At 55.0% G+C, this 10960-nt stretch overlaps 1 protein-coding gene across 5 annotated transcripts in view; it reads right to left on the minus strand.

Annotated features, from left to right (window-relative positions):
- LAMA4 (laminin subunit alpha 4) overlaps positions 1–5624 on the minus strand; it is a 147244-nt gene extending 141620 nt beyond the window's left edge. For 2 of the 5 annotated variants that reach the window (XM_072739271.1, XM_072739262.1), the window contains exon 1: positions 2576–2855. In XM_072739271.1, the coding sequence (XP_072595372.1) occupies positions 2576–2764 (189 nt within the window). In that variant the 5' untranslated portion in view covers positions 2765–2855. Of the gene's footprint in view, positions 1–2575; positions 2858–4781 lie in introns of those variants that run through there. The other 3 variants (XM_072739283.1, XM_072739276.1, XM_072739289.1) reach the window with 3 other exon arrangements.
- Between the last annotated feature and the right edge of the window lie 5336 nt (positions 5625–10960).

Below are 10960 nucleotides of genomic sequence, written 5' to 3' on the forward strand. Positions count from 1 at the left end.
CGCTGTGCTGCCTTCCTAGTCTTTCATCGAGCATATGAGCATCTAAGAAATCACGGTCTCAGCAATAAATGTAAGCTTCCTGGGAAATCAGAGAATTATTTTCTTACTTTTTGTGGGATGAGTTATAAAAAGTTACATGTGCCCATCTCTTTAAAACAGCAGGTAAGGGGTAGCCCGGGTGGCTCAGTGGTTTAGTGCCCCCTTCAGCCCGGGCTGGGATCCTGGAGACCCAGGATCGAGTCCCATGTCGGGCTCCCTGCATGGACCCTGCTTCTCCCTCTGCTTGTGTCTCTGCCTCTCTCTGTCTCTCATGAATAAACACATAAAATCTTTAAAAAAAAATCACAGCAGGTAAAAGTGCAGAATGCCTAGGGAAATCTGAATTTCAAATAAACAAATAATTTTCTACTGTAAATACATCCCATGCAATATATGAGACATGAAAAAATCTACTTGTTGCTATCTGAAATTCAGATTCAATGAGATGTCTTGTATTTTATCTGGCAAGCGACCCTCAAGCGTTTCATTCTGAGACGTCCCATTCTAAAAGCAACAGGTGGAAATAATGCTTCCCAGGGGCTTAATTCCAAGCCTGTGGAGAAGCGATGCGTGTCTCTCCTGGCCTGGCCTGTCCCCATATCTGGGCAGTACGTGGCTGAGCAGAAGCCATGCCCGTCTCTTCCACACAGAGTTACTCTTTGGGCGGCGACAGGAGGCTGGTATGCTCTGGGGCTACCCACCCTCCCTCTTTTTTGGGGGGGAGCAGTGTGCATGGGGCTCACTCCTGGAGAAGGACCATCTTCATGCACCTTACTTGGCAGCAATAATCACGAACTACAGTTACACCAGCGATTAGGAGGATCAATAGCAATAATGCAGACTCGGGTTCTGTTAGAAATGGTGTCAATCCACATAACTGTTTGGGTTCTGTGGTTGACATAACCATAGCTACAGCCTGTGTGCGTGTGTGTGCGTGTGTGTGTGGGGGGGTGTTAGGTCAATTGCTCCTTCCTTTCCCACGAACTTAGGTGACTTCATTTTTCTCCTAGTTAGCATCTCCCACGCACTGGACATGCTCTTGCCCCTCTTGGCTCTGGAGACTGAAATCACTTAGTGTGGATTCATCCTCCTTCACCCGTTTCTACACTTGGGCACCTTTCAACATAAAAGCTCTTGTCAGGTGTTCACACAGCAGCTCTCTGCCGGCACGTGTCAGCAGAGCACACCCTGAACTTTGGGGATGTGCTCCGTTCCCCACTTTCTGCTTCTGTACTGTAGTGGCTCTCGGCTACTAAGGTGTCCGCTCTGCGGCCTCCCGGCAGGTCCCCCCCACCCCGTCCCCGCGGCAGGTCCCCCAGGACCCCATCCCCCGAGGCAGGTCCCCCATCACGCCTGTTCCCTGCGGCAGGTGTTCCCCATCACCCCCGTCCCCCGCGGCAGGTCCCCCATCACCCCGTCCCCGCGGCAGGTCCCCCAGGACCCCATCCCCCGAGGCAGGTCCCCCATCACCCCTGTTCCCTGCGGCAGGTGTTCCCCATCACCCCGTCCCCCGTGTTCCCCATCACCCCCGTCCCCCGCGGCAGGTCTCCCAGGACCCCGTCCCCCGCGGCAGGTCCCCCATCACCCCATCCCCCGAGGCAGGTCCCCCATCACCCCGTCCCCCGTGTTCCCCATCACCCCGTCCCCCGCGGCAGGTCCCCCCCCTCCGCTCGCTCCCCGGCCCCGTTGCCCGGAGCCTCCTCTCTGATTCTCCCTAAAGCGCTGGTGCCCGGTGTCGCGCCGCCGCCCCACGGCCCAGGGGAGCAGGGACCAGGCACGGGGCGCGCGCTCAGGGCGGCGGGGGGGGGGGGGGGGGGTGAGGGGCGGGAGGTGCGGCTGCGGCCCCAGGACGGTGCGCGGCGGGACTGCGCCTCCGCCACCGCTCGGGCCGCGCTCCCAGCCTCAGCCCGCCCGCGACGTCGAGCCCCGCGGCGGCTACGCGAGCTCTTCCCGCCGAGTTTCTGGGCTGACCCGGGGGCGGGGGGCGCAGGTGGCGGCGGCAGGAGCGCAGGGGCGCAGGGGAAGGGGCGGGGGCGAAGGGAGCAGGGGAAGGGGCGGGGGCGCAGGGGAAGGGGCTCAGTGGGCAGGGAAGGGGCAGGGGCAGGGGTGGGGGCGCAGAGGCGGGGGCGCAGGGGGCAGGGGAAGGGGCGGGGGCGCTGGGGCAGGAGCGCAGGGGCGCAGGGGAAGGGGAAGGGTGCAGGGGGCAGGGGCAGGGGCGCAGTGGAAGGGGCGCAGTCAGCAGGGGAAGGGGCGGGGGCGCATGGGGCAGGGGAAGGGGAGCAGGGGAAGGGGCAGGGGCGCAGGGGGAAGGGGAAGGGGCGCAGGAGGCAGGGGCAGGGGCAGGGGCGCAGGGAGCAGGGGAAGGGGCGGGGGCGCAGGGGAAGGGGCGCAGGGGGCAGGGGAAGGGGCAGGGGAAGGGGCAGGGGGCAGGGTAAGGGGTGGGGGCGCAGAGGCGGGGGCGCAGGGGCAGGGGCGCAGGGGCGCAGGGAGCAGGGGCAGGGGCGCGGGGGCGGGGGCGGGGGCGGGGGCGCCCTACCTGGGCGGCGGGCGGCGGCGTCCCGGGAGCCCCGCGGGGCTGGCTGGCGGCGGGCGGGCGGTGCGGGCCGCGCGCAGGGCTGGGAGCGGCGTCCGGGGGGCGGGCATCGCGGTCCCCGGCGGCGGCGCAGGCGGCGGCCCAGAGGAGCCAGAGCGGGAGGCGGGCGCGGCGCGCGGAGCTCGGGGCCATCTCCCCGCGGACTGTCCCCGCGGACCCCGGCGCCGCTCGTCCCCGTCGGCGCCCGCGGCTCCCTCCCCTGCCGGCCCCGCCGCGCCCCGACGAGCCCCCTGGTCGCAGAGCGCGAGTGAGCGGGGCCGCGGGAGGGCCTGCCCCTTCTCCCTCCCCCCCCTCCCCCTCCCCCTTCTCCCTCCCTCCCCTTCCCTCCCCTCCCTCCCTTCCCCTCCCCCTCCGGTCGCCTCTGCCTCTCGCTGCCGTCCCGCGCTCTCTCCGCCGCGGGCCGGACGGACGGACGGACGGACGCAGGGGGGCGCCTCCCAGGCCGCGCGGCCCCGCCCGCCTCCCGCGCCCCTGCGCTCGGCTCCCGCTCACCCTCCAGCCCGGCCCGCGCGCCCCGCCTGGCGCCCCCTCCCCTCGCGCCCGGACCCCCCGAGGGCCCCCAGGGGACCCTGGGCGTCTGCCTGTGCTCCCTCGCGGCGCTCACTTGTGGGGTCGGGTGCCCGGGCCCTGGCCTGGGGATGTGCACGTGCGCCCGGGCCGGGCCCCCTCGTTTGCAGCTGGTCTGCAGGCCGGGGGGCGAGAAGGGGATTCCTGGGGCGGGAGCCGGGGTGGGCAGCGCCCCTGGGACGGCTCAGGGCGACGGCACCCACCGGCGAGGCTTCCCAGCGCCCACGCACCCTTGGGGCACCTTGGGGCGCGCGTCTCCTTCCTGACAGTCCCCACGCGGGGGGCTGGGGGAAGAGCGTCTTCCACTGCAGCGCTGGAGAATGACTTCATTACGCAAATGCATGAACTTTTATTTACAAAGAACATCTTGTTTCCACCCTAAAGAGGCGCTTTGTAAGGGGCCCGGGACAAGGCCGCAGTGTAAGGGCCCGGCAGCCTACAGCCCCAGCCTGGCGCCTGCCCGCTGCTCGGCGGGAGTCCTGTGGCCTCTCCTGGGCGCCCCTGCGGATGGGTCAGTGGTCCCGGGGGCTGAGAGGTACCTTTGCTCCCCTTGGCTTCATAATGGGGCTTTAAACATTCCCACAAGACCCCAACACGGCTTAGGATTAGATGGAGCCACCGTGAAATGACACCCAAGTGAGTCTCTAGATGTTTGAAATGATCCAGGATCACGCAATAAAGCACTTGCATCAACCCTAATCTTTAGCCCTGTTTTATAGGACAGAAGTTACTGTAGCTAAGGAAAAAACAAACGCTCATTTATTTCGCACCTACTGCATGTCACCTACTTTGCATATGTTATTTGTAAGCCTCACAGCATTCCTGTAAAGTAGGGCTATTATTTTCATTTCACACACACACAAAAAAAAAAGATTCCAAGAGAGGAAGGCATTTGCCCGACCTCACACAGCTGGTAGAAAGCTAAGCGCATGTTTGCATGGGGTCATCGCTGATCCCCAAACTGTCTTTCACATCTACACCACGCTTAAACCCCTGAAATTAAGGACACAGATTCCGAGTAGGGGAGATGGCATTCCCTTTTTTTTTTCTTTTTTAAGATTTTATTTATTTATTCATGAGAGATACAGAGAAAGGGGCAGAGACACAGGCAGAGGGAGACAAGCAGGCTCCATGCAGGGAGCCTGACGTAGGACTCGATTTTGGGACCCCAGGATCAGCCCTGGGCTGAAGACAAGCTCCAAACCGCTGAGCCACCCAGGTGTCCCTCTCTTTTTTTTTTTTTTTGAGTACTTTCTATGTGCCAAAAAGTTTGCATAAATTATCTCATTGAATCTTGTCCCTGCTGTCACCCCAGGAGACGAGTATCATCACATACCTTTGGGAATGGGGAGGTAGCAAAAGTGCTCCTATCTGATGCTAAGGCCATTGCTGTTGAACAATGAGACGGCGTGAGACAAAAGTGCCAAAGCTGGTAGAAGTGAACGGTTCTCGTATATCCCCAGGGATTTGTAACGTTTTTCATTTTAAGGCATAAAAATAACATTGCAACGCACCAGTAAGCTAACTATGAGCATCTGCCCCGTAAACTGGATAACCCACTAAATTAACTGGAAGTACTTACAAATCTGGTTGGTTGGTTCTCGCAGAGACTGATACTGGGAGGCAAGATGGCTAGAGTCCAAGAGGAACAGATGATGTTCGATTATCCTGTCCCATTCTTGCTTTTAAAAACGTTAAGTAACGTTAATCAAATACTAATAATAGCAATAACATGAGCATCATATTCTGACTCCGCCCACTTGTTTTCTGAAAGATTGTGTCCTGCTCCTCACTAACTGTCAATCAATCACACACTTTGTATGTGACCTTGGGCTGCTTCTCTCTCTGCCCACAAGGCCCCGGTCAGGTTCCAAGAAAGGCCTGAATGGTGGTGGTGGGAGTCTATTTGTCCAAGACCCGTGAACTTCTGATTGTTGATTAAATATGCACTTCCCATTCCTCCTCCTCATCTTCTTTTTTGCAGATACTATGATTTTTGAGGCCAAACAGTATAATACAGAAGACCGTGGGTCGGGGGCACCTGGGTGGCGCAGGGGTTGAGCATCTGCCTTTGGCTCAAGGCATGATCCTGGGGTCCCGGGATCGAGTCCTGCATCGGGCTCCCTGCGTGGAGCCTGCTTCTCCCTCTGCCTGTGTCTCTCTCCCTCTGTGTCTCTCATGAATAAACAAAATAAAATCTTTAAAAAAAGATCATAGGTCTGTTTACGGTTCTGGGAGCTTGGCACACAGACGGTCTCCGTGGACGTCAGATGCCTCGCCTGTCATGGAAAATGGGTCAGCGGGACCTCTGTCACTGAGACGATGGAGAGTAAACGAAGCAGTGGAAGCCAAGCGTTAACGCAGCCCGCCATACAGTCAGGCTCAGGATAGACGGTTCAGCTGTACTGTCTTTCGGAGTCTCAATGAGAGGAACAGAACAACTATTTTTAAAGAGGAGAAGTAACCACGTTTATTTATCCTGTGGCCTGGGTAACCTCCCGTTTGCCGAGAATAGCTGTTGACATCTGTGGCTGCCACCCGGGCCTAGCCTGTCCTCCCGGAGGACAGAGCGCCCGGGCAAGGAGAGGACAGCACGGGAGGAGGCAGGAGCACGAAGGGGATCATCCCCTCACCAACAGGCCACCCCCGGGCTATCGAGGCCCAGAGCGTGGAGGACTCCCCTCGGGGACAGTGGCCCACCACAGCCAGCCTCAGCCCGAGCGTCTTGAGTGGGCCCGCACGCTCCTCTCCTGACACTGAGGCCGGGCACTCGCCAAATACTTGCACCTTCCGTATCTCCCCCCTGGCCTCCCACCTGCCTCGCCCCGATCCCCACGCACACCGCACACCGCACACCGCACACCGTAGGGAGGCCAACAGGTTCAATGGCAAGGACGTCAGGCCAGTGAAGGCGGACGGGGCCCCCACACCTTCCGACTCCCAACCACATCCAACTATTTTTAGTTCTGGCGGCAGCAGATCTGCTGGCTTGGAGGCCTTATCAAAAGAAGGTTCTGGAATTCCCTTCTGAGTCCCCCGGTGGGTGCAGTTACCCGCAGATAAATATCAGGGCTGCCCACTCCCTTCAGCACTTGCTTGTTGGGCCCGTCCACACGTCGGAGGGCCCAGCAGGGTGTCGTGAATGCATCCCACACGCCCTTCTGTAAATAGAAAGTCACGTCAGATGCTCTTTTGGATTTTTTTAGGCGCTAATCTTGGACATAATTAGACAGGATTGTTGTGGGGCTGTGTACTAGTGAGGCGGCTGTTGGGGCGAGGTTGGTCAGAGGAGCAGGGCCCGCTATCACCTGCCTGAGGCCTCTGAAGGAAGGGTGGGGGGTGGTGTCTCTTTTCTGCTGCCCCCCCCTCCTCTCCGGTGTCCTCTCAGGCTCCACTTCCCCTCTGTGGGCGCCTCCGCCGGGGAGTCCAGCCACGTGAGAAGGAGCAAGAGCAGCAAGAGAGCCAGGCCGAGGGGGCGGGGGCTTCTAAAAGCCATTCTTCCTCCCATTTGTTTTCTCAGACTTTAGCTCAGATGTGGCCAGCCTGTGTGACCAGCTTCCTCTCTGGGCTGAGACACTTGTCGCAGCCCCATGTGGCTTCTAGCACGCGCTCTGCGTTCTTTCCACACACCTGTCCCTCCTACCAGCCGTCCCTTATCCAGCTCTTCCTTACTTCATTTATTCATTGATGTCCTCTGAGTTTATCGAACACTCCAGAATGGCAGGTGCGCTGCTTAGGTGAGACGCTAAGGCCATACGGTGGCTCTGAAGGCATCGAGAGTCAGCTGAGGCCGACTGCGGTAGCCCGGGAAGGAGGCCAAGGGGTTAACAGGAATGCGGAGGCCACGTCCGGATGAGCTGCTCATCAGCTGTGTAGGCCAGTCCTTGGCCCCGACTCTGCGGGCCGGAGGAGGGGGCAGCCCCGCTGAGTCCGCCCTGACGAGGGGGCAAAGGCGGCACGTGTGGAGGAGCAATCACGCGGGACACTTGCTGCCACAGGAGGGGTGAGAGGGTCATGGGATTCCGAAGGCTCCTTGGGTGCCCGGTCAGGGCTTGTGGTCATGGCCTTCAAGGCCTGGAACAGCCTGAGAAGCAAGAGCTTCCCAGCCCCCTCCGGGTCTCTCGGTCTTTCCTCCACCCAGGCCCCAGGCTTCGCGGGGGTCTTCCCCGGTGCGGATCTCAGCATTGAGGAGCTTGTCCCAGTCCCAGGGATGTGTTGAACAAAAAGCCCGAGGAAACCAACGGCAGGAAGAGCGACTTCTTTTAAGTTAACAGAATGTTGACATTTCATTGTGGTGAGAACTTAACAGGAGAGGAACCCTCTTAACTGGTTTAGAAATGTCCAATAACAGTATTGTTGTATGGGCACTGGGTCTCCCGGGGAAGGGTATTTCAGAGGCCCCACCGTCCCCCTAGCTCTCCTGTTGTTGCTCCCGCGGCTGGACTTCCCCTTCCCGAGGGGTCCACAGGGAAACAACCCCCGAGAGGAGGGGGGGTCAGCAGAAAAGAGGCACCACTCTCCACTTTTCCTTCCTGCCATCTTTGGGACTAAATGCTTACAGACTTATGTTGTGTCTGTTTCAATTTTTTTTTTTTTTTTTTGCATCTGTACCATGTTTTTAAATGTTTTATGTATTCTATTTGATATATATTTTGTATGTGCGTAAAATATATTTTATGTATCCTATTTTTTCATGCAAAAACAAATCAAAATGGGGACCTGGGTGGCTCAGTCAGTTGAGGGTCTGACTCTTGATTTTGGCTCAGGTCATGATCTCAGGATGGTTAGATCTAGCCCTGCACTGGGCTCCATGCTCAGCAGGGAGTCGGCTTGAGATCCCCCCGCCCCACCCCTACTCATGCACACTCTCTTTCTCTCTCTCTCTCTAAAATAAATAAATAAACCTTTAAAAAAGAAACAAAACAAAACCAAAAATGAATCACAATGTACATACTATTTTTAAGCTTTTCCTGCATGTCAGTGTAACCTCAATATGTTTCTGTGAGGAACTCATGGTGTTCAGATTTGCATCTGGGGAGGATTCTCAGGTATGGATGGGACCTTGACTAGAGGGCCTCACTGAGAGACCAACGGGAGGCTGGGAAGCCCTTTCTTCTTGCATTGGCTCTGCAAGCCTCAATGGCAGAGACTCTACAGCGAAGAGGAGGGCTCAGATTGGGCTGGGGAATGATAACAGCAATGAGGACATCCTGATCCTGTTGGTTCAGCCTGATGGAGAAACAGGTGAAATCAACAGATGAGAGAGAATGGTCCTGACAAGGATTGTCCACCACCTTGGCTGTGGCCATCACTCAGGTCCACCAGGATAATTACTTCATCAGGTTAAAGGGACGTGATTGCTGCTCAGAGGTAATGTAATCAACAGAGAACAGAGGTGTCAACATCCATTGGCTTAGTGATGAGATTAACATAAAATAGCTCCTGGGATTTAATCGCAAAATGATACAATTAAGGAGGATTGGGCAACATTCAAAAGAAGAGACCCAAGACACTGGGTTTTTGTGTCCCTGGACCCATCCCAACCAAAGCGTCACAAAGGGAAGAGAAGATTTCTTAAGAGAAGGACTGCTGTCACCATGGTGGGTGTATGAGCAGGGCAGGGGGTTAAAGCGTGTTCTAACCTGCCTTGTGCGAGCAGTAGCAGAAATTGGTTTGTAAGAGTCTAACTCAAGAGCTCCCTGTCATCTAGCTCTGTATCCCTTGTATTGTCCTCTAGAAAATGCATGCTGGATGTGCTCACCTTGAGAAATCAATTGGTTTTGGAAAAAGAATCTCAGAACTAGATCATAACCACAATCATGTCTCCAATTTCCGCTGTGCTCTACAGTCTGGAATTGAGGTACAGTTATTGCTTGTCTAACAAGTGAGAAACTCATCTGATTCCAAAAGTTCAGATGTACAAATTCAGACCTCTAGGAGAAAGATTCTCAGGTCATTGCCCGCCACATCTGTTAGGTGGCCTATAGCTCCTGAATGTTTAACAGTCTAAATAAGATTTATTCATCATCCATTCATTCAACAAATATTTTTTTAAAAAAACAAATATTTTACAATGTCTACTTGGCAACTGGCATTTTTCTCAGCCCTGAGGATAGGGCAAGGTAGAAATCAGGCAAAAATTTCTGCCTTCATGAGGTTTATATTCTAACTGAGGCAAGCATAGGAAAGACCTAGAGAATAAACCGTCAAGCAAGAGAAATACATCTGCATGGGATGTTGTATGTCAAATGAAAAATGCTATGGGGAAAAAATAAGCAGGGTAAGGGGGGTGTAGCATGCAGGTTGCAGAGGGTGGAAGGTACTTGCCTTGTTGAGGAAGAGAATAAAGTGGTGAAAGCAAAGTAGCTGGAAATAGTCTGAAAGGTCAGGGGCTGTGTGGGATGGATTATGTAAGATAATTATAAAAACTTTGGCCTCGAGTGAAATGGGAAGTATTTGAGGGATTCTGTGCATGAAAGTAACGTGAGCGGGCTTATTTTATCTGCCATGTGAGAGCAGGGGTAGAGGGAGAGAGATGAGGGAAGATCCAGGGAGACCGTTCAGAGGCTATGGTAATAGTTCAGGTAGAGACAATGAGGGCTTGGTCCACAATGTTAACAGAAGTGGGAGGTCATCAAACTCTAATTTGTTGTTGGTTTTTTTTTTAAAGATTTTATTTATTTATTCATGATAGACATAGAGAGGGGGCGGGGCAGAGACACAGGCAGAGAGAGAAGCAGGCTCTATTCTGGGACTCCAGGATCACACCCTGGACCAAAGGCAGGTGCTAAACCGCTGAGCCACCCAGGGATCCCCGCTTAATCTAAGCTGAATGTAGAACCAATAAGACCCTCTGGATACAGGGATTGAGAGTAAGAAAGGCCTCCATCTTTTTTGGCCTGAGAAGAGTTGAATGATTGATTTGTCATTACTAAATGGAAAGGAAGAGCCGTGTAGAGGAATGGAGATGATGAAAAGTTTAGTGTGGGATCATTTTTTTCTTTTTTTTTGAGATGCCTCTTAGATTCCTACACTCTATTTCTTTTCTTAAAGACTGGTTTTGAAAACATTATATATTCATCATACATGACAGATGAAGCAGACATGTTTTTAACCAGGATCTGCTAAGTGCAAGGCACTGGGTATAATACTGCGCAATAACCTTATCTTGTTGTTTAATAAGGGATTTATAGCATCTAGGTAACAGCAACACCTATAACTCGTCAGTAGGTGTTCAAGATGGGCACAAATCCATTGCTCTTGGGAGTTAGAGCAGGAAAGCCTACTTTGAGCTAAATGAGAAGAGAAAGAAGCTTGGAGCTGGATCTCCCCATGGGCAGAGGAATTAGGCATGGGAAGGTGAGTGGAGAACGGCACGGAGAGGGAATTTCAGACAAATGGAACAGCAGAGGCACAGGCATAGGAACGGGAAATCACATGCACGTTCAGGTAAGATCAAGGGCAGGTGAGCCAAAGCATTGTGCAAAGTTTGGGTGGAGAACACGAGATAATACGGAAACGATAGGTATGGATCTGATTGCTAGTTTACTACCAGAAAGGAGAGAGAGGATCACAGGGGAGTTAAGAAGGATGAATCAGATAACCTTGAGGAAGGTGCACTGGAGTGGAGAGACTGGAGTCCCCGGGACGAGCTGGAGATTGTTGCAATAACATTGTAGGCCTCAGGCGACAAACAGAAAACATCTTACGCGCTGTCGCTGTGTCCCCCGAACACAACTCCTCATTCCTGGGGCAACCCAG

This window comes from Vulpes vulpes, chromosome 1, assembly GCF_048418805.1.
Source record: "Vulpes vulpes isolate BD-2025 chromosome 1, VulVul3, whole genome shotgun sequence".
Classification (NCBI taxonomy): domain Eukaryota; kingdom Metazoa; phylum Chordata; class Mammalia; order Carnivora; family Canidae; genus Vulpes; species Vulpes vulpes.